Source organism: Columba livia, chromosome 3 (assembly GCF_036013475.1).
Source record: "Columba livia isolate bColLiv1 breed racing homer chromosome 3, bColLiv1.pat.W.v2, whole genome shotgun sequence".
Lineage (NCBI taxonomy): Eukaryota > Metazoa > Chordata > Aves > Columbiformes > Columbidae > Columba > Columba livia.
The window spans coordinates 56634491-56658792 of NC_088604.1; the positions used below are offsets into that span (position 1 = coordinate 56634491).

General features: G+C 38.4%; 1 protein-coding gene across 15 annotated transcripts in view; it reads right to left on the minus strand.

Moving 5' to 3' along the window:
* Positions 1–24302, minus strand: part of PTPRK (protein tyrosine phosphatase receptor type K) — a 407715-nt gene that overhangs the window by 2288 nt on the left and 381125 nt on the right. For 8 of the 15 annotated variants that reach the window (XM_065056898.1, XM_065056897.1, XM_065056904.1 and 5 more), the window contains 15 exons: positions 21557–21741; positions 19604–19691; positions 18739–18815; positions 18528–18545; positions 16091–16127; positions 14308–14405; positions 13474–13590; positions 12535–12689; positions 11307–11442; positions 9070–9219; positions 8331–8504; positions 5215–5346; positions 4857–4982; positions 2749–2912; positions 1412–1547 (listed from right to left, as the gene is read on the minus strand). In XM_065056898.1, coding sequence (XP_064912970.1) covers positions 1412–1547; positions 2749–2912; positions 4857–4982; positions 5215–5346; positions 8331–8504; positions 9070–9219; positions 11307–11442; positions 12535–12689; positions 13474–13590; positions 14308–14405; positions 16091–16127; positions 18528–18545; positions 18739–18815; positions 19604–19691; positions 21557–21741 — 1793 coding nt within the window. Of the gene's footprint in view, positions 1–1411; positions 1548–2748; positions 2913–4856; positions 4983–5214; positions 5347–8330; positions 8505–9069; positions 9220–11306; positions 11443–12534; positions 12690–13473; positions 13591–14307; positions 14406–16090; positions 16128–18527; positions 18546–18738; positions 18816–19603; positions 19692–21556; positions 21742–22752; positions 22821–24302 lie in introns of those variants that run through there. The other 7 variants (XM_065056913.1, XM_065056899.1, XM_065056910.1 and 4 more) reach the window with 2 other exon arrangements.

Here is a 24302-nt window from a genome sequence, read left to right on the forward strand (position 1 = left end):
ATCAGAAACACACACAATCTACCTTGGTCTCCCTTTACAGTGACACGAGTAATTTTCCATGTGATCTGACCTGTTTCCTTCACAGCAGTGAACTGAAATCCAGGCAGCAATTCAACATGTTGTGTCTCAGATGTCTATGGCATAGCAGACTGCGAAGTGTTTGCAGCAAACCCAGCAACACCTAGCCCAGTGTCACTGCTGCTACAGATGTTCTATCTGTTCACATTTTAACCATCTTCTTAATTTATGTAGTGGCAAGGGATGGAAGTGATGCACAATAATTAAGCAAATCATGCCACAGAAACTACTTGATACTAAGCAAACACTGACACCTGGAAAAAAGGGCAATATGGGAAGAGGCAGCTACAGCCATTTTGCTCAATATGCAAGTTCACAAGGTCAGAAGCAATTTTCACTATGCATAAACTGCAAAACATTTTTAATTTCAATTGGCATCCCTGATTTTTATGCTGCAGGCAGCCATCTGGCTGAAAAGTGACACTGGTTGCTGGCAGTGTGAGAGTCAAATGGCAGAAACTCCCAAACACTGTCTAACCTGCTTTCACATTTACCTACAGGAAGGAAAAGAAAACACTTGGGCAAATTTTTTAATGACTTTTTACAGCGTTCAGTTTTCGTGACTGAAGTGATCACATAGAATCATTTTGGTTGGAAGAGACTCTTGGATCAATACACACTCATAGTGTACACATAAAGACTAACCAGAACAATGACGGTTATTTTGAGTTCTGGCATTGTACAAACAAGTCTTTAGTCTTGTGGTTTTGGTAATTTAGATTTATATTGCTTATTATTTAGATTAACTGTCGGACTCAATGATAATAAGGGTCTTTTCCAACCTAAATAATTCTATATATTCATTTGCAACATGCTAGATTCAAGTATTTGATTTTAGAGTTCTGAGGTATCACTTTGACTACTACAAATCTGAGTAACAGACATTACAATTCCTCAATACAGCTTCCAAAGTAGCAGTTGTTACTAAGAAGCAAAATATTCACATCTCTAGCTAATCTGGACTTTACAGCTTATTTCTACCAAGAAGAAATGCCTTGTTCTGTAAAATTTCAAGACAGTCTGTATATGAGCACAACCCGCTGCAACTTCTCTTCAAATAGACCAGGTTATTTTGGAAGACTAAAGTGCATTCTGTTAACTCAGGATGTTTTCTGTGAAAAGCACAGTACCACTATAAAAAGTAGCATAAAATGCTTAGCCTGGCCCCTCATGATGCTGACTTGTGTGTACTCTCAATAAATGTTGCTTTCTTCTTGTGCCCAATATAGGTTTGCTCTGTTTTGTGGGCACAGGACTGAGAACACAGCTCACACAACAAGAGAGCCTCGGGCTCGCTGGCTGTTTGCTGTTACCCCCACGGGCTGGTGCTTACCGGAGTTTCTACCATGTTGGGTTTACTGTTCCGCAAAGTCTTCACGGCGTGGAAAACATCCACCACGTTCTGCCTTTTCACCATTTCAACCACAATGCCGATGGCACAGAACATCCCGCTCCGGCCACCGCCATTTCTGTAGACAAGGAAAAGAGTTGGTTAAATGTCACTATGGCATAAGAGAACATCCAAAACATATTTCTGTTCTTTAAGTACCATGGATTTGTGAGACCCACAGGGAGACCAGGCTTTAGCAATCTCCTTGCATCTCCAGCCAGTTTGGTCTGAGACATTTGATGTTTCTGACCTTCCTTTTAATTACTTGTTTTGAATTTTTCTGTTACAGCCTACCATGCTGCTGAGCTATGCTATAGCATAATTTATATAGGCATTAGAAATACACTAATTTCAATGGCAAGTACAACATTTTCCACTTAGTTCTGGAAAGAGACTCACTTAAATTAACCTATGGTATAAGGATTATCTAGCTAGAGTAATGCCAAGGCATCACTGATTTGATATCTTGTTGGCCTTTGGGGACACTTCTGAACTATGTTAATTTTAATTTTCACGAAATTAAGGTAGGTACTTCTTATTAAGTTTGAATTAGCCAGAAGGTTCCACAGATAATCAGGAGGGGTGGGCAGAAAGGGGCCACAAGTTAATTGTGAACGTTTAAACATAAGCCTTTTTTTTTTTTTTAAGTAGAGAGAAATGCATAATTCAATTTCTAAGTTTTAAATCTTAAATAAGCTAGAAGGGAGATTAGTCATTCTCTGCTTAAGGAGAAGAAGATGCCACCTTTTCAAAATTCTCAGACCGGCTCCCATTTAAATATAAGGGTCAGATAAGCAGTCAGCATTTACCAGCAACAGTTTTAGGGTCATGTACTGTATTACAGAACTTTTCAACTTTTCTCTGATTTCACATATCCATACTTTTCAGTCTAAAACTCTCAAAATATAGTAGACCTTCTGGAAAAAAAATGCATCAAATGCTATGCAAGAAATACACAAAAAATAATGATTTGGCACTCAGCATAAAAGACTTTCTTATGGAAACTGTACAGAATAAATCGATCGATACATTTTGTACCTAAAAACATGCTATTATGTACTGTAGTATCACGTCCAAAATATTCCTTTCCATGGTACATTGACCTGACACAGACAAATCCAAAAGCTGACCAAAAGTCAACCAGAAGCAGTGATACATTTTTTTTTCTTTCCCAATGCAAAAGAATGTAGCCATAAGAACGCTGCTTGAACTTAAAACAAGAACTGATTTATAAGCACTTATTCAAAGAGCAGCAATTTGACTTTGTCTCAGGTACTCACAGGCAATGGATGATGGTCCGGCCCTCCCCTTCCTCACATTCCTCTTGCCACTTTTCAACCTGGAGAATTAACTTCAAGAAGGACCTCTTGGAAGCTGGTACATCTCTGTGAGAAGCCCATCCCAAATACTGGAATTGCTGCACCATCAGATAGCCCTCTTGTGGCTGACAGAAACCAAAGGGCTTTAGGTCAATATGGCACCTTTACATCTTGGTTTAGAAAACCAAAATATAAAGCTAACATTAAACCTAAGTGTTTATATCACAGACAGATTCCAACATGTATCTACACTGGGTCTCCATTAATTTGTATCACTTGAGCTCAAGAAAGATGTCAAAAAAGGGAAGAAAAAAAGGGAACTACATTGAGGCAACATCACAGTTTATCAATCACTAGTATAACCTATCCTGACAACTTCTAAATGGGTAAATTCCCTAGATTCTACATGTCAAGGGATTTTATCTTTAACATCAAGAACCAAATAAAAGCATTGTTCAGTTCTTAGACTTATAGAAATGAAGAGACATACCTTTGTCTCCCATGCATGAACTGACCCCATAATAAACAGAACATAATATTGGTGCACAAATATGTCTATTTTTGTTGTAGTCTTCCCTTTTTGCCAGACTATGGTAACCATGAGAACCTTGCTGTCAGTCTCTGAGCCTTCCATGTGCTAGATGCTACATGAAGAAAGCTTTGAATAGAATTAAGACTGCCAAAAGAAAGGCCTCAATAACTGGTAGAATAAGTTTATTGGTAGAATTCAGTTTATTGGAGCTGAAGATGATGAAAAAGAGAAGAAATGTGGATTTTAGAAAAGGAAGAACAGAGCAGAGACATATTTAGAAGCAAGATGTAAAGGTGAAAAGGCATGGGAGACAATGAAGTAGAGGAGTGGAAAATCAAAACATTGTAAAAAAGAAGAAATGGAAAAAGCAAAAACAAGAAATGAACAAAAAAAGAGGAAGTCTCAAAATACAACAAAAAAGTACTATGGCATAATATTTGCCAGTGTGCCTACCCTTAGTTTCCTGTAGTTTCTAAACAAGGCATGAAGAGCTGAAAATGTTTTTCTGAGCTCAGAATATAAGCAAAATAAAAGTTTGGATAAAACACCAGCCACAATCAAACTGGTATCTGTGCTTTGAAAAATGAAAATGTGACCAAAATAAAAGAAAAAAAAATTATATTTGTATACAAAGTAATCAGTTTTCCCCGCAGATATTCCTCAACATTAATGGAAGATAAACATATACTCCAAGTAGGAATTGGTGGCATTTAAGTTCAGTATTGCACAAAAGATATAAAGTAGCAATGGTAAATAAAATAGCGATTACTGCTTAACTGTACATATAGCACAAGCACCAGTAACTCTTCATGTGTAGGCAACCTAAATAAATGATTTACAGAGGAGAGCTAAAGGAGGAGACACTGCAAAGCTAACAGGGTTCGAGAAGATGCTGCAATAGCATGAAACACTACGGGACAGCAACATGACAAGATGGTACAGGGTGTGAAAGAGCTGACAAGAAGGCAAGACTGGCACTGCTACTGATGTTGAGAAAAAGATGATAAATGTAGGTCGAGGTACAGTGGTGCAGAAGCCTTCAGAGGCAGAGGAGCTTTCAGAGTTTTTTTCACACCTCACTTTGCAGGGTGCCACAATCTTCCTTTTCTGTTGTGGTTCTCACATCTGAGGCTGAGAAGGTGCATGGTTGCATGACCATTCTCAGCGTTCCTGTTCCTGATTCACCACAGAAAACATCTTACAGAAGCTATGAATTAAATACCTGTCACTATGTGTTCATTAGAGGGATATTTCTTTCACTGTACGCTGAGCAAACAGAATACTTCTCATACATCTTCTACTCATCAGGGAGAATGCAATGGAACAACAGTCGCCTTACTGCTCTCTCTGCTTAGCGTGTAGCTACAGAAAGTACTAGACATCACTATTAGATATCGATGCTTGACTGACTTTTTTCTGGGTAATGTCGTAGAGAATGTTAGCATTTTACTATTATTCAAAAGTAAAAACCACAAGCGCCTAGCGAGCATTAAAAATGACATATTTTTCTGTTACATATTGTTACAATAATGCTTACTCTTGTTAGATTGCATATCCTGAAAATTCGGTTTATGACATCGCAGTCCATTGAACATGACATGCATTCCACTTGGATGGGACCGTAGCGCAGTATTCCTTCCTCGGGCCAGTACTGCGGGCAGCCCTGTGCCAGAGCAAAATGGGCATAATTAAACAGTGAGTTAACAGCTTGAGTGTTGCCTTATTCCACTGCAGACATCTCACCTAACCTTTACTGTGCCACAAGTGTCAATTAGTAGCTGTAAAGTAGAGAACAACTGTAAAGTCACTGCACTGCTCTACATTTTGATAATGTAGTGGATTCAGAGTGATCAAAGCATGCAACGGTACAAGGAAAACTCATGCCCCAAACTAACCTGTGCTAAGTCGACTTCATTTAACATCACAAGAGAAGTACAGCCGTAGTCATACACTAATCTCCAGAAATCTTTCACAGTGTTTGGTAAAGGATGTTGTGTGACAATAAAAGCTGCAGGCTGCCTGTAGCTCTGTAAAGGCAAAAGATTTTATTAGCACTGGTAGAGGAAGTACTTAATAGATTCCACTTGAACCCTGCAACAGAAAAAACATTAATAGAACAAAGCTGTGACATCAGTAACACCAGATTTCATCAAAGCTGATGTTAAAAACACATTATTGCCTCCAGTAAGAACAAAGAGGTCACTCTGCTCAGGTCTGCCTTCTGCTTTGCTACAGACCAATACCTGTTTCAGTTCATATATGCATGGGGCATTGAAGACTCAGGCAACTCCATTCGAGGCACCGTGTCCAGGAGACTGAGCAGGAAGCCTTCTCTTCATGTTGCAGAGAGGGGTGCAGAGGTCTCAAAAGGTCACCCCATCCACAGCAGGTTACATGTCAGCTCTGTGACTGAACCACGGACTAAGCTCAATCCCAAATTTTGGTGCCACAGTCACCCACGGAACTGACCTTCAGGATTACTGGGGCCCACTTCAAGCAGAAACCAGAGCTAAACAACAAAATACTATTTCCTGTCATGACAGCAGATTTCATTTTCTGTCTGCTGCATTACAAACAACTGCAAACAGGGATTTCCAGCCTTGCATAGGTTAACTGAGATGCAACTAATAGCAGAGGGGCCAAGTCCCTGCAGAACATGTATTATGAGCTGCAAGCACAAGAGGAGAGATCACAAGTTTTCTACAAGCAGTTTGCAACTATACATGGAAGTGTTCTGCAGTGAAGGAATACAAATATGAAATAGCAAGAAAGAACTGACAGATTAATCTGAAAAACAGAGTAAGATGGTGAATATTCTTGTAGGTGGATGGGATTGTAAGTCACCAGTTTGAATATAAAGTGCTGGGGCTACTGTATGCAATGCAGAAATCCTCATGTTTAGCACCCACGCTGATACCAAAAGAAGTTTGGCTGTTTTTTTAAATGGAATTAAATAGAGTAAATTAACCTAGGAAAAAGACCTGGTGGGGTGGCTGAACCATTCTGGTATGGAAGCTTGCTTGTTTGAAAACTGATATGAGGGATCTTCATGTGCAATATATCAACACACCATCGAAGAGCATAGTGTGAAGTCCAGAAGGAGAAAATACAATTCTTTTCACCCTTCTACTTGCTGTAAATTGTGAAGATAACAAATTAATGCCTTTAGCATCAGTACTTGTTTGACAACAGAATAAGGAGGCTGACAATTTTATCTATGTTTGCTATCCTTTTATAATGCACGAAGCATATTGAGATAGGAGCAGCTTGTGTCCTACTTCCTAGGTCTGCCCAGGAAGCAAAGAGGAAGAACCAACATCAATTCTTCACTTGTACTTTTAAGAAATAAAACATGTACTAGCTTATGGTTTCCTAGCCCTCTTCCCCATCATTTTTGGTCTTTCCTGACATGAGAGAATGTACTGAATCTGAGATGATCAGGTTTTCAAAAAGACTAGGCAGGATATCTGCTGTCACACTGGGAGACAGACAATTCATTGTGGGAACACAGGGAGAAGTACACTGTGGAAAGGGGAAAGTTTCCATTTCTGTTTTGCTACTGAAAGTTCCCTTTCCTTGCTCAGCAGCAGGGTCCCCCTCTCCAACTAAAGCAGTCTTAAAACAAAAAACAAAACCAAAAAAACCCAAACCTACCAAACAAAAACCAGAAGAGAAAGGGCAAGAAATAGCTTTTCTTACCCAAAGTTTTAACCCTATATTTACAGCCTCGTTATATGCCTTCATTGTAATATATTACTTTCTTTCTGCTGCTTTTTTGCCTTTTATTACTACCATTTCTGTCCTTCTTTACTTGCCTCTGATTGCTCACCCATTAATACATTGCTTGGTTCCTGCCCCTGCCTGCCACACACTGTTACACACTCAGAGTCCTCCTGCCACCCTGTGTGTTCAGCCTGTGTTGTCTTCGTTTCTCCCCAAATTACACTCCTCTACACAGATGTGTTGGTTGGTCCATAGCACAGCAATTTTATCCAGGTGCTTAATGTAATTTTTACTGCAATTCTAAACAATTTTGGTTGCTCACAAAATTCTGCTCACTGTTCTAATTCATTCAGCCCCAGTGACTCCCTAATATATTGGTCTCACATATGCTACTTCTCTATTTTTCTGGCACAATAGCTAATTGTGAGATTAGGGACTACATTTTGCTAGCAGTTCAAAGGTTTCCCGCACTAGCTCAGGCAGAAATTGGGGACAAATATACCATTCAGTCCCAATGATTTCTGCTGCTATTTGCCACTTTATTCCAGCATCTCTTCTTGACACTGCAGTTTCTGACAGCACTTTATTTTTGAGGAAGGGAAGATGCTCCTGAAAATCAGGCCACTTATTTAAGTATTTACTGTAAAGGTGGCTTTAGGGGCCTAACTTGGGAAATGCTACCGGCAGGCACAGGCAGGTATTTGACAGCACACATGATGAACTGCTTTATTAATCAGATAAGCAGGTTCACCTCCATTTTTCCCACTAATTCACCTTTTCCCCTGATCATACTTCTGTTGTTTAAAATTCAAAGAGCTGCAACTCAAAACATGAACTATAAACCCCCCAACCTATCCCCAAACATGTCAAAGAAACAATTGTTTTCCTTCTTTCCCTGTCTCTCCTACCCAAATATAACCTTTTTTTACAAAGTAGTGACAGTAACTTCATGCTGGGGTAGGTAATATTTACTTCCTGACAAACAGCAGATTTTTGAGATCCTGCTGAGACTTGAAAGGCTGGAGACAGACCTTTATATAACACTGCTGAAAAGGGGAGACTTCCAGTGGGTCCCACCAGGATGTAAAAGACTAAAGATAACAAACCTGAACAAGCAACACAAGCTGGTGGGGTTTCTTACCCATTACCCCCACCCTTCTTTATCAGGACTGTTCTACTGGGAAGTACAGTAAGAAAGAATTACCCTTTCTTAAACCAGCAAGCGCTATCTCTCATATTACACAGCTTTTCACGGCACACTATGCAGACAAAGAAGACAGTCTCTTACGTCCATAAGAGCAGCATTGATGTAGTTGCTGCTCTCCCCATCAATAGTAATTAAGAAAGGCAGACATCTGTCAGGTGGCAGCATATCCATGAAGCGGTTCTTGTCATGGTTCCTTGGCAAGCAGGCTATGCTGCAGTCCTCTGCTTGCAGGCGCGGGGTCACAGAATTCAGGGTCTAAGGGAGAGAGGACACTTGCTTTAGCACACTGAACTAACAGACAGCGGACTTGAGACTCCTCAAGATTTAATTTAAAATATTGCAATATGGGAAAACGTGAGGTATTAGCAAGAAGACAGTAGCAAATAAGAGCCCATATCTGTTTGATGACTGTGCTGGGGCTTTTCAAGAGGGGTTAAGCTGCAGGTGTAAAAGGCACTCTGTACCACTGAACAGGTTCTGCATGACACCATCCCCTCCGAAAGGAATAAAACAAAAGGATCCTTTGGAGCTCTAAAGAGCTCTGCCCTAGCTGCGAAAGTACAAGACAAAACTCTGTGCTTCCTAGTCAGTGCTCTTTATGCCAGGCATATGTTTACTGCAGTTTTATTCAAAGGAGGACATTCAATATTTAAAACAACTTTGCAAAGCACATAAACATGGGTGCTTTATTTTGTAGACTAGAAGTAAGGGACCAAATGCTATAAATGTGATATGAAAACCCTTCCCTTTAAAATAAATTAAATGTATCTAGAGGCAAAATAATGTTGTCACATGAAGAGTTAGCAGAAACTGTGAATACCTGAAACTCATCTTTGAGATGTGAAGAGTTTGTCTGAGAGTCTATTCTAATCATATCAAAATAAGCAGCTTTGAATTCGCAGACAGGAATGGCAGTTTCTCCACAAAGACAAGCTTCTAGAATGGCATCATGAATAAAGATGTACTGCTCCTACCAAATTAGGCAAAGAAACAAAAATTATAGACATTATAGACATTAAAAACAAGAGAAGGTTCCTTGTTCTAGGATAAATAGATCTGCACACTGTAAAACTCATTCAAGTTAGTGTCCATCAATCTATTACATAATGCTTTAGTACAAACACAATCTTGTCCTAACTGGGATGCAGTTAACAAGGATGTTTTCTTCAAAACCAGTTTAAATTCAGTAAAATTTAACAGAACAGGTAGACCAAGTTATTTAACATGAGGTTTTCAGTTTTCTTGTGGTGCTTGTGGGTTTCTTTTCATATATCAGTGACTTGTTTGTTTTACTCATTTTGATTTCTTAAAAGTAGCCGTCAGCCTTATAATACTAGTAGAAAGTGTAAATTGGTGCAAGCACTAGTAGAGTGATTAGCAATTATTTGGCATGCTGCGTTCTGCTCATGCAAGCTAGTACACCAGTTATCTGATAGCCAGCTCTAGGCTTACAATAAACTCGAGTGTGTCCCAATAGAAACAGCATTTCTTCACCTCTTTTTTTCTTCTCACTTGCCGTGAGATAATCTGAGTCCTAAACAGCTGCATCACTATGTCAGTCAGGCCTCTTGTCAATTTTTCCACAATGCCTATTATATTTACTGACCCTGAGAGTAAAAGATGTAAACCATATCTATACAGCGAAGTGTGAGAACTGTGCCAGCCTCACCTAGCTACTGTGGATATTAATGAGGTTATTAACAACATAAACTTCTTAACATGTGCCTGTAACAAGAGCACATGTCCAGGGATGTTGGTTGTATTCTGGCTCTACAGTCTGTGCAGTCTTACCCACATAGCTAGGGAGCTATTGCCATCACTGTTGTCTAGATGACCATCACAAGAACTTGCTGCAATTACAGCTTTATCTTGCTGCGTAAGTATGAACCTCTAAGAGAAGATGATAAGTAATAGGCAAAAGGGAAAAAAAAGAGAAAGGAACAGCAGTAGGGGTGTTAATTCACATGCAAGAGAAGATTAAATTGGGGTAGCTGAAGCAGTCGCACTGGAACACTCCACTCCATGCACCTGCCAAAGGTTAATGGCCCTGTCACAGGGGTAGCTGATCAGGAATGTTTATTTGTTCAATCGCCACAGGTTGCAGCATAGAATAAAAACTGCACCAAATTACATTTGATATGCCTGGCTGCCAACTGCAGAGATTTCCTTGTGGTCATGTTCACTATTACGGGTGAAATGCCTTCTCAGGTAGATGTCCACATGGAGGCTGGGAGAGAGAAGTGGCAAACCACTTCAAGCAACCTGTCTTAATGTAAATCAATAATCTATGTTTCTGTGGAAACTCAGTGATCCTCCAGAATGGGAGCTGTTATGGATTCATTACTAAGGCAATGCTTTTAATGTTTTAATGGGGGTGACAGACACTGGAACAGGCTGCCCAGGGGGGTTGTGGAGTCTCCTTCTCTGGAGACATTCAAAACCCTCCTGGACATCTTTCTGTGTAACTTCGTCTAGGTGTTCGTGCTCCAGCAGGGTGATTGGACTAGATGATCTCTCAGGGTCCCTTCCAAGCCCTAACATTCTGTGATTCTGTAGTGTGGAGTTGCTGAAGGCATGCTGGATGACAAAAGGGTAGAAAAGGAAAAACGCATGGCAATGAGGCTAATGAAGCAAATAAAAACAGAGTTGACAAGGGAGAGCAAAATGGACAAAGTTCCACAGGTAATTCAGATTACGGGTAAAGTGATCTGAGACAGTCTAAAACCAGTGGCAACCTGCTGAAATTCCAGCTTTGGATTCCTGGAATTGCTGGTACCAGAACTGCGGAGAGATGTGCCAGACAGTCCTGCCGTAGGGTCTTCCCTGAAAAATCCTTCTGTTACAAAGTTAGGTGGGCACTTGTTTGTGTGAAGACTGAAAGAACCGGCAGGTTTGTTGCACCATCCTGGTTCTGGATGCTGTTTGCATTGAGCAATGCCCCCCAATGGAGATAAACCTCTCAACAGGGCCGCTGCCTGCTCTTTTCAGAGTAACAGTGAAATTCTGACCTGGCATGGTTCAGAAAGGTTCAGGTGCTTTGAAGGTAAACTGCCATACCTCTGTCTGTACCATGTTGATGCGACGAGACCGTAAGGCTTTGACACAGTTGTAGATATCAACAACACCTTCTCTTTCTGCCATATCTAACATGATATCGATCACAATGTAACAACCTGTCCGTCCAGCACCAGCACTAAAAAGAATCAGTAAATACTGTTAGGAATAGCCCCATTGAAACACCTACAAAACTTTACGAACCCATAACTGATACCATTTTTATTAAGTCATTCAGTTCTTACATCATAACCACTATCTAATTTTTAGACTGTCTCCTTCTCTTCATAATGTCCCTCAAATCTTTTGATGTGCCCAAAGCAAACTTTTTCCATCAGAGTTGATCCACTAAGTAACATGAAAAAAAAAATTTCCGCCTTTTATCACCCAGATCAATACTTAGAGTAAAAAAGAAAAATTAGTTATATTGAAATCTGTAGGATGATTAAACTCATGCACTTCAAAATATGACAGATCTTGTTTTTATTTAATAAGACTAAGGATGACTTCTAAGTAAGACATTATAATAAGAAACTCTAGTGTTTGTTTTATTTGACAAGCTCTAAGCTGGTTCAGGCAGCGCATACACAAGAATCTCTCTTGATTCATTTTGGTTTTATATAAATTTATGGACAGTTTTTGCACAGTGAATTCTTAAGATCTCTAAACTAACTTTATCTACAGAATATAATTAAACATTTTACAGTGCTGAATGAAAATTCTATTTGTCAAAGGACTGTGTCACAAAAACACAAACCTTGGAAATTTGCACAGGAAAAACAACATTCTCTATTTGTTGCCATTAACCTCACTCCATATTCCTTCACCTACTTGTTTACTTTGATTTAAATGAATAATCTGTTCAGATATTCTATGCACCACCCAGCTATCAAAGCAGCTGTATCTACACTTATTCTCAAATGATGCCACAAAATTGTTATAGGCTACCTAAAATGATAGCCTGAAGTATCATATAGTTTAGCTGGTGCAGCTCTTGCAGGAAAAAGAAAAATCTCTTTCTTTTCTGTTGAGGAAAAGCGTACTACAATCTGGTTATTTCTAAACATTGCTGTAGAGAGCCAAATCTTACCACAGTGTGAATTAGGTGATTCAGAAAGGGAACAACAAAAACAAAACACTTCAAAATGATGGATGCTTCACAAAAGAATACTGTAAATAATCACATAGACAGTTGTGGAAAAAAAAATCAATCTCTCTCTTCTGTACACACCTGCAATGGACAACAATAGGCCCTGCACTAGGAGGGTTAGATAATTTGACTCTCCGTATAAAGGAAAGGAGGCCTGTGGCATTGTAAGGAACTCCATGATCTGGCCAGCCAGTGAAATGAAACTGTTTGACTTCACGGATTTCATTGTAGCCCCTCTGTAAAAGGAGAGAAAGAAAGAAAGAAAGAAAAAAAGGTTCTGAAATTAAAAAAAAAAGTTCCAACATTCAGAGTGTTTTGTAGACTAGATATTCTCTGACTCAAATAATGATAACACTCACTGATAGAATCTACATGCTGTTTTCATCATTTCACCAATTATTTAAAGCAAATATCATACAAATTGTAAAGATGTAATTTTTTTCTTATTTTGAAGTTCATAATTTTTACTTTAGCCATTAAATATGCTAGCTTTGCTTTATTATTTTTTTTAATAGACTTAGATGCAATTCACATAGATTTTCACAAGTTTTGCTAATTAAGACAACAGTCTGCTACATTTACAAGCAAGTATAAAGATTTACCAGAGGGCCACAGCTGTATCACATATATTGCTTTCACAGAGTTTGTTCTTTGATTAAGTGAGATTGACTCAGCAGCATTCAGGGTAGAGTGGAGATGAATGACAGGCATGACTCATAACCCAGAAGTTGAGCTCAGCTCAGAAGTGTGGCTACAGAGAAGAGGTGACTGCCAGAGAGGGGAGATATCTGTCAACATTTCTGGGGAAATTTTAAATCCCACAACAAGATGCATGTTTGGATAGGGCTGACAAAATGCATTGCTCCCATGGTGAGATAAGGCTGCCTACACTGTGGACCTGCTAACGAGACAAGGGGGGATTTGATATTGTACAGGAACATGAAGTGCACGCATAGCCTCCTCCATGCTCCTTGTTACCAGGGGACAGTATTTTGCTGATCCCCTTCAAGATGTGCTCACCCTTCCCAGAGTGAAGGTCCTGACGACATACTCCGCAAGGGGCTCCATCTCTACACAAGTCACTTTGAAGTCCCCATAAACTTCTGTGTCATCAGGCCAGTACTTGTAACACTTGACCTAAATACAAAATGGGAATACATTTCACACCAAAGGACAATAAAAACTTGAGGATACATTACTGCATGTACTACATTACACCACATTTATTTCCAAAATGACCATGCACTCATGTGGCTTGTCACGGTTAATGGTTTTTCTGTCAAGTTAAGCACTAGCTACAGAGTTTTCACTGCTTTACACAGCTGTACTTAGGTGACAAGTTCATTTCTAAATGTGCATTCATGGTTTTTTTTAGTGCTGAGCTATGGAATACTTTTCTACTTCTGTTAAACTGGGATGTATTTCATATCAGTAATCAAACTGTTGCAAGTAATCCCAGATACTTGATATCACTCCCTGAGGGATATGTTACTGCTAAACTGTAAATAATTTGCAGATTTCTAGCCACTGATATAGAAGCGCATTTGCTCACTAGTCCACTCACTCTGCTCACTTGAGTGACAATATACAAATTTAGTTTGCTGAAATGTGAATTTCAGATTCAGACAATTTTTCACTATTCATGAAAACAAGACAGCAATAGACTTCAGAAGTTAGTTTTGATTTTACACAATACCATAACCACAACAATGTCTGGACTTTCCCTTTTCACGTCCACTCATGACGCTTGGTTGTCCCTCACAAGACTTTTCTACATTCTGCTGATAATGCGTCTGGTCAGAAGGTTTTTCTTTAGGCTTGTAGCATTAAAAGGAAAACAAACTAAAAACTTACTCTCCCAACTTCCACTAAATTTGTGACCATCACAACGCAAGCTGATTGCTCCTGCCATATCATTCTCCAAAAGTCATACACGGTCTCATGAACTGGACCTGCAAGAAAAAAATTGAAGGTAATACTCTGCAAAAAAACCCCAGCCAAAGCAAACACTAAAAATAAAATGCAGTGCTTTTCAGAGCTGACGAACACACTTACTCAAAGATGAAAGCTTTGTGAAACCACATCATCATATCATCAGGCCAGTTTGCGGACTATATTTTTATTTCTAACCAACGCTGAATATTCTCAGCTTAGCTGAATTACCACTTGAAAGAAACTATTAGCAGGTGTGCCATGTAGTGAAACGCCAAAAGTTGCTTGAAAACTACAAGGACACAGCAATGTGTGACTACATCTACAGTTACATACATTTTTAGGTTTGCTTTACATTTGTTAAATATAATGTGTTGAGTGTGAGTTTCTTCAGACATTCACGGAGGAGATGCCCGCACCAGAATGAAGCCTCAGCCAGGAGGGCCAGTGGTGCAGACCCTGAGCACTTCCCGGCCAAGTGCGTAAGCACGAGTAGGTGCTGAGCCATAAACTTCCCACTGAAGTTTAAAAGTTTGTTTTAAACTAACCTAACTGCTTTTCTGTGAAGCAAAAGAGGACCATTATTTAAGCTTTGCCTCCTGCTCTGCTGCAGAGACAAGACACGTTCAGTTGAGTGACAGTACTCTGTTACAGTTATCTCACAAACAGCTCCCTGACCATGCTCCAGAAGTAGTATAAATATTACTGTATATAACACACATCTGAAGACTCAGCCATATTCCTTCATATGGTAGATCAAAGGCTGCACACTAAAGCAGCAATAAATTTGTGTGTTCTTTACACACTATTATGCGCAATGATTTACATAGTAAAACAGAAATAAAATGCAAATGTGGACTTAACACAGAGAGACCTTTTTAGACAGCACTTACACAAAAATTAAAAAAATGCGTACAGAAATGTTAAGATCTTGCTTTAAAACAAGCCTTTAGTTTGTCTTTCCTGCGTGCAGCTATAATCAACTGAGGGCACAAATAACAGGATATTTCCAGCCCACTATCTGATTATATTCACAGATCAAATAATGTCACATCTAAATCTAATTATTTTTACTTTAATTCATAGCCTCTGATATTTCAGTGCAATCTATTTGTTTTTGCACATTGTGAGGAGTTCTATGAGAAATACAAATTCTGTGGAATACTTTCCACAGAAATTCATTTTTTTCCTCTAACTCCCCCGTTTATTAGCAGGGTATTATTGTATTCCTACAAAGAGGCTTTGTCTTTCTCTGGCCTTACTTTACCCAGATTTTCTGAGATAGTGTTTAATTTATCATTACTATCTTCACCGTCTGCATCCTGGATGAAATCCAAGACAGTAAAATAATACATTATAATACAGAAAGAAAAATGCCTCAAGGCAGGTTGAAACTATTCTCTGTTCACATGCCTCTTTTCTCTATTCATCTTCACAACTGGAAATCATGGTATTAGCTTCTGACTTTATCAGCCAAATTTATCACCTAAATAGTTGCTCAATAGCTAATTAACATGACAAATTATTGCAATTTTTGCATTTGTTCACATTCCACCTGAACGTGCTATGTTAGTTTACCATAACACAGGATGACAAAACACAATATTGGATATGCTTTGTTCTCGTTTACTTCCATTTTACCAAAACACTGCTGGACACTACAGAGAGCACTTGTTCAGTTTGATTAATGCTGGCAGATTCTTACCTTGGGTTGCAATGTAGTGACTTGGTCTCTGATATCCCTAAAACAGCAATATAAGTTAGTTTGAGTATCATATTACTAACAGAGAGGGGAAAACAAAAGCATAATTCTTATCTCTAGACAACGTTTTCAGAACAAACCAATATTTAAGAGCAGCATGAAGCTCAAAACCTAAAAAAATGGTTAATACGGAAAAGGTTTGAATGACAACAGATAAAATGGAAATAAGAACATCTAACTTGAACAGACATTGCAGTGCACCAGGAAGGAGTATTCTAGATGGGTCCCTTGGGCCTAAAAATTAGTCCTCTATTGACATCTCCCCAGACAGATACAACGGGATGTTTATTTAAAATTTAGTAAAAATTGTTTTTGCTACCAGATTATCTCAATAGTTCATCTGTGTTCCCAATTTATCCAATATGAAAAGATACACACCTTTTGTCTTCTTCTAAATAGAGAATTATGGTAAGGCACAAAGAGGTAGGTACCCAAGCCATAACTAAATGGGATGGAGCTGGACATTGCGGTGTGTGCACAGAATCAAGGTCCTATTGCAGTGGAATCTTCTGCAAAATATTTTGCACTACTGCACAAAGTGTGCATCAATAATGCTGGACGTGATCCATACAAGTATATACACATACATATATAGATAGATATATAGATACATAGGTAACCCTACACAACTAAGCCTTTCCAGTTCGCTGAGTCTATGCCAGTGCTAGTGGTACTGTACAGCATTACTTGTCTGCATACAATCTACAAAGAGCTACTGCTATTGAGGAAATCATTCAGAATATATTTTGACCAGTGCCAGCAACATTAGCTACAAAGAGGAAAGAAACTTTACTATTGCTCGGGAGAAGACAATGCAGAATTTTGCAAAGTGCAAATGTTAAAGAAATAACTCCAATTTTTTTCTAGGTTGCAGATTTATTAGGCCACATGATTTAAGTATTGCATTACAGGGAATATGAGTCCTTGGATTCCTTGTATTCACAAGATAGTACTTAAGTGAAAAATTTCAATGTACCCAAGGAGTTTATATCCTTCTCCACAACCTGTCTAGAGTGAGAGCATCTTCCTCTGGGGCTTATGAAAAAAACTTCTGAGTATCTTACTCTTGGCTTTACAAGAGACCAAGATTGCAACAAATGACTAAAAAGTTTCTCTTGGAGTCTGCAATATCAAGCCCCAGCTTCAAATTATGGAAGTGGAACCTTTGCTACACTGTTTTACACTCGGCAATGCTTTACAGAACAAGGGAAAAATGTCACTTTAAAACTGCAAAGTGCCAGTTGTAGCTTTCCTGTCCAGTTATAACGAGATTGTTTACTCCTAAATAAGAGAAGAAACTTCCTCAGCTATTACTATTACCATTACCATTATAAATTTGGGAATTTATAATTAAATTTGTTCAAGGCCCAAGGCAAAATATCATAGGCCTAACACTTCACAGAGACTGCTCTGTTAAAATACCAAATTAAAAATAAAGGAATATACCTGGAGCCAAATCTTTGTATCCTGGAAAGTCAAGAGGGTCTTAAATAATTTATCAACTAACAGGGGGCAGGAAAAATTAGTAAGGTGCAATTCTAAAGAAAAGTAACCAAAGCCACATATTTTAAGGACACTTGTACCAGCTATTCCAATATTTTCTTAATTACTTTGGAATTACTTTGAATACAACAATTTGTTTATTCCTAAAAAGTTAATTAGATTAAAGCTATGTTTTGTTAATAAAAACTTCTGGCAGAATTTGTTCAAATTTCCTGTATCAGGTACTTTTAAAATTTATAATTTCATTTCTATTGCAATCAAAGTATAGATTTTCAAACTTTAGAGGTTTTCTGTAGAAGGAGGAAATTTCTACTACATTAAAATATTTTTATATATATATATATGTGTGTGTATATAGTTTGTAATATCTAGATTACCACCTTAAGATCAACGTCAGCTAAATAGTTTGTCTAAGTTATTACAAACAAACAAAAAGTCCCCCCTCAAATGGCCATCATCTCTCCCTTTTGCCAAACATATATTACGGCTACTTCACAGGTACATTTTCAGACAACTACAGTACGGCATACTATCCAGCCTCTCACATATAAATGGGAAGAGGAAAAGAAACGCTGGTGGCCAAAATACTCAGGAAAAAATAAGTGAATAGCAAATTCTCTTTAACAGACAAGTTCACCCAAGTTATCTAACAATATCTAACAATACTCAGAGCTACGTTAAAAGGCAAAATCATCTTTTCAAAACAGGTACAAAATATTCACACAAAAGGAAACTTTTTAAAGGAACAGATGAGATAAATTAGATGAGGCATGCATAGTTATCAACTGATAAAAATAGAAGAGGAAAGTAATTGATAACAATATCTATATTAAATATTTACAATAGGATGCTGTTATTCACATATAGTGGTACTTACATCCCTGTACAGCCAAATCTACAGCCCAAACCAAAGTCAGATGTGAAAGAAAGCACAACAATGTCAGTGAGTACTAGGACGTAGAACAAGGAAAGTGTACATTTTGTTCTTAATAAAAAAAGCTTTCAATAAATTTGTAGGCATAACATGCAATAGTTTCACAAAGAGAAGCTGGCAAATTGAGAGGGAGAAAGCTGTGCAATCCACTCACATCTATGTAGTTGGCATTAATGTAATCTGAAGATGGATCATCTTCAACAGGTTGCAAAATCACCCTGGAGTGGTCATCTGTAAAAACCAAGTGGTTACGGTGCCTTTTTGAAGTGTGATTTTTAAGTAAGATATTACGGTAAGTCATCTAGAAAACCAAAATCAGCTGGAATAAGCGCCTCACAACCCTTAAACAGTGTTTACACAGAGTTAAAAAGAACCATTTTGTCTGAGGTCTCCAATTACTTCAAAAACATTCATTAAACTTCATTAAGAGTAGTTGAAAGGTATTGTTATAGGTGGTTATAAAGACACAAAGAAAACAGGTTACTTGCTCAATGTTCCTTTCAATATCAGCTCCACTGATGGTAATCTAGAAAACCAAAAATCCTGATTACTGTTTCCTTACTTCCAACCCAAGCCCGCTTAAGTTCATATTGAGACATTAGAAAAATAAAGAAGTCACAAGATAAGGGTTAGCAATACATTTGGGATTTGATGAAAAGGTCTCTACCCGTTCAGGGACTTCTCTGGTACCTTCATTCCTCTGTGTTCCATTGCATTTGTAAAATAATAGTAAATTGTAAATTAACGGAATTAACATCCAAATGAGTGCTAGCTTGTCGCTGTCATATGCTTACCACAGCTTGCACAACAGAGGTACAAATGTGAAATTCAGCCTGAATTATAAAAGGAAGAACGTTAAACTGTGAAGGACAAAAAAAATGCTGGAAAAGGCAGTATCCTCCTTCTCCGCTTGGGGATTTAAGCATCTACGCCACCGGAGATTTGTAAAGAAAGAGAGAGCATGGCACGAGTAACACACGACTATGGCTATCGCTCAAACCAAGCGCACCGATACTCACATGCTATAATGTTTCCATAGCGGTTCTTTGTTCTGTTTTGATCCTTCTTAGCGACATCCCAAGAAGCTGACTGCCCCTCAAAGAAACTCTATAAATAAAAACGTTCCGAAAGAAAACATTCTGACCATTAATTTATCTCCAAAAATAACAGTTTAAAAGAACTGCCCTACCATAAAGTAACCTCAGCTTTGTTCGTCTGCTCTGGTCACCCAGGCAGTAGTATTGGTACAGAAATACATCTTGAGAAGAAGGGCAGCTCTCCCCCTCTGATTGCTATAGGTCAGTGGGCAAGTCACTGAGGGGCTCCAGAGGGATTTCAAATCCTGGAATCGCTGGAAGGCTAAACTTGTTCAGACATCCTTGCTATGGAGGACGAGCAGTAAGCTGAGAAACCACAGGGAGACCAATCACCCTTCTTACAAGACACCATAATATATAGCCTGTTTACTACAGTTTAAGTTGCTTTACTCGTATTGCTTAGTAAAAAGACTTCTTTTCCTACAGAGCCATCAGGAAGCCTCCTCTGCCAATGTTCATTGTTCATGGTGTTTTTCCTCATATCCCTCCCCCTGGTCATTAGCAAAATTATTCTACATTTCTGAACTCTTTTTAAGAGGTTAATCTCTCAGTAGTGATAGAAGCAGCTTTTATTCCTCCTCGGCTTTTTCTTCATTGCCCGTAGGTATTTTACAGCTGTTGCAGGTCTATGCTATTCTTTCCTTCCAGATGTTCTCTTATCCTGATCTGGGTAAGTTACCTTCAGAAAGTGCACAGTAGCCATAGAAACAGAGCTTTAATGCACACCCAGAAGCCCAAGCCAAGGCAAAGATGTAGTGTATGGTAACAGAAGAAGCAGCAAGCAGGAAAACACTTGATGTGGCATCAGGGACCACCCTCCCTCCCACAGTGGTTGACACTTGGGCTTATCCCTGAAGTTAGGCAGAGCATAGTGTTAGAGAATAGAAATAACGAAGCATATTTAAGTAAAAGAGAGGAAAAGAGAATAATATTCTTTTAAAAACCACACATTTATTTATTCCAGTTCTTATGTTACAGTAGAGACAGCTGCAGAAAGGAGAGAAGTTTGAAAACTGAGTCAGAAGAGATTACTTACTCAGAGAAAACTCATTTTAAACCTAGCGTTTTTGCGAGCGACCTTGGCAGTGCCATTCAAATCTATGCTGTGTGCCCTGCCTGATACTCTAATCCCAAAGAATCACAACAGATTCAGAGATCAGAAGTAAAATGAATCTGTACTCGTCTTCTACTTCCATTGCTGGGAATTTTTTGCTTCCATTTTAACATTAAAGTTGTAAGTAGACATGCTCAGGCAGGTCTAATTAGAACTTCAAGACATTACTACTCTCAGAAAGTCTTTACTGCTTCTCAGCGGGAGTTTAGTCCCAGTATTGCCCTACTGAGATGCTACAATAAACCATGAGAGTGCTTCCAGTCAGTGCTTCTTGCAAAACCAGCCAGCTTAAATCTTTAACCTAATCAAAGAGATCTGCACTGAAGATGGCTCAGAAAGCTCACATAACTAATTACAGCATTTCAACTAAAAAGCAACAACAAATGGGTGGCAATTTCTTACAATACATTGAAAAGAGTCAGCAGAGCATGTCCTCTTATATCCTAAGGAACAGACATAGTTTTTGTTTGTTCATTTGTTTTTGTTTGTTTGTTTGTTTGTATTTATTGCATTTTGGTTTTTATTTATTTAGTTAGTTATTTCCTCTTTTCCAGGTGCTTGTAAAAGCTCAAACTACTGGATTCCATTCACTATTTCACTTTTGGGTTACATGTATAGAAATCTTATGCCTGCTTACCTTTATCTATTTTTCACTTAAACCCATAATGTTTAGTTGCATCCTTTTGCAAGGCAAAACAAACAAAAGGTTGCCCCTTTCAAAGGGAGTTTTCCTAGCAAAAACCCACCACTGAAGATCTCACCTCATACTCCTCTTTAAATCCATAGCTGTCAGAGGTCTTCATTAGGTTAATATGCTGCAGGAGATCAGCCACCCTGATGGCTGGGTGCAGCTGCCCAGTCTGGTACGGGGATTCTGTGCCTTCACAGAGGTAACGAGGGACATCCAGGAGCCGGCTGGACTCTGCTGTCACACTGTGGTTTTCATCTGCATTCACAAGAAATCAATGCATTAGATACCTGCCGGGCAATAACACCTGCTGCTATATACATCAACATCTCTTTTCAATCTCTTCCTTCAATAACATGTCTAATTTCTGAGAACGCACAGCACTTACTCTACAGCACATAAATACTGTGAAGTACATAAAGGAATTTAACTGCAAACACATACAAAAGTTTGCAATCCTTCATCCCGCAATAAAGATGTCTGAAGGGCATTTTATTTGAAGCTACAAAACTTTATGACATTAATGTACTTGGGAACTCCAGCTTTTATCACCCAAAGTAACTTTTTTAATGGCTAATATGTATCAACAGCAATACTACACCTTAAACAATAAATTAGAATAACTCTGTAGTGGTATCAGCACATCATTTGTCTAAAGCAAAGTAACAGTGAATTGAGATCCCAGCGAAAAAGAGAAGCAATTATGCTATGACTTCACAACACCACCTCCATTTGGGAAGACAAATCAGCACTTCAGAATGGTCATTTTAACTCAGGTCTTTTAGTCAAGCAATGAAACTGTTGAGTGTGCTGATTTCAACACAGATTTTGCTCTGTATAAACAAATAAGTCTCCTCCAATGTCCTATGCTACACCAATCCTCTTATCAAAATCAAATGTCATAGCCACATGAAGTGATCACATTTTGTCAATCCTTTCAGTGATTTTTTTTTTTTTAATTAGTAGTCAACAGCTCCTATGCTTCTTTGAAATCAGTTTACCATTTTCCTTGAAAAGCATGCAGATTAGGAAGTAAAACACTCTAGGAAAAAATTGATCACCCCAAGAGTTGGATTTTCTACAATTCAACCAAAATGCAAACCCTGTTAATGCCTTCTGAAATGAGATCTCCTAGGAAGAAACTTGATTCTTCGAACTGTCACATAAGTTGCTAATTTCAGTACATTTATGCCTCACTAAACTGCCTAATAATGTGAGTGACATGCAGCAGTCACTTTTTATTGTAGTGTTATCCATATTAAATCACACACATTTCAAATCACCTCAGGATTTGCAGTTTTCCCCATTCCTCACAGTATACTTACCAGTAATAGGCACTTTAACCCATTGAAGCAGCAAAAAACAATGAGTGAACAGAACATAAGAAATTTATTTCAGGACTATATTAGAAAATGACTAAAAGAAAATGACATTAAAAGTTGTTAAAGCTTCACAATAGGTAACAATGAAAGGCATTTTAAAAATATAAGGGCCACATTATTATGCCATCAATGTAATGATAGGGCCTTGAGAAAAGCAAAATTGTCATACTAACTTAGTGCTAATGTACACAGAATGGAAAATAGCATTAATAACCTATACATGAAGAAAAAGAAACCTAGTACAGCTACTAAGTAATAAGAGCTTCACGTAAAATAACATTCTATAATTTAGAGCCTATAAAATTTTGCTCATTTCAAAATAAAACAGATGAAAACTAGGAAAACTGTTTTGTGATGCTGGGCAAAGTGAAGGCTATATGGAGATGTAACAGTCCAAATGATCTAGTTCCAAATGAACAAGCTTATGGGTAGCCTACCCCTTCTACATGGTGTGCCCAAAAGCTTGTCTACTTCTCTGCACTATTTCAGTCCACGCAATGAAAAATACTACCTCTTCCAACTAGCATTGCTTTGTTTATACCAGGAGACTAGTATTTCCAAAACACCATTAGCAGTAGATGCAAATGCAGACAGGAACTGTTAAACTGTTCTTCAATTAATTCCTTGTTCTTGCTGCTCACAGTTGCCCATATCTGTGTCTGCCACAATGTAGTGGCAACACACTGACCTTTAAAACATGCTTATAGCATAAATGAGCTACTAGGAATGGCTTGACAAGTGTTACCAGATAGTATCTATGTAGCTTGTAAGCACCTAAAATAAAGCTAAAAGAGACAAGAAGATCTTAGAGGGATTTCAGGAAAAAACTCATTTTCTATAAGTCACTTGGTCTAATTTCAGTAAGTATTCAGAATTACTGAGTTTAACCCTTTGCTGTTTCAGGCAATGGTGCTATTTTACCATGTCTCATAAACTTAAAGCTCCTGGTTAGGCTTCCTCGGGCCCAAAGTGGAAGGCTCCAGCATCTAACTGCTCTGATGATTACGAACTTTCTCAGACACCACTGTAGTCAAGAGAATGGCATTTGCAACATTATCAAAAGGAAACAGGCAGAATATGACTTGACAGATCTCCCACATGGTGAGTATACCCAGCTCGACAAAGACCAAAGACTACTCACAAATAGTGATTTGCTGTCAGTCTCAGAGGACACTTTACACAAAGATCTGCAAAGGATCCTCCTGGGTATACTTTCCATCAATATTTTTACCCGCAACTTGCATAACATGACAGAAAATACGTGGACAGTAAGGGCAGAGGGCACTGAGTGGTAAGCCACCACACACACTTAACAAGTAAGTATAGGATCTGATTTCAACGTTATGTTATTTGGAAGACAATGTAAAAATCAACAAGGCGGATTAAACCCTGAATGCAACATACTGTGTGTAAGAAAGGGAAGTCAAATACATATCT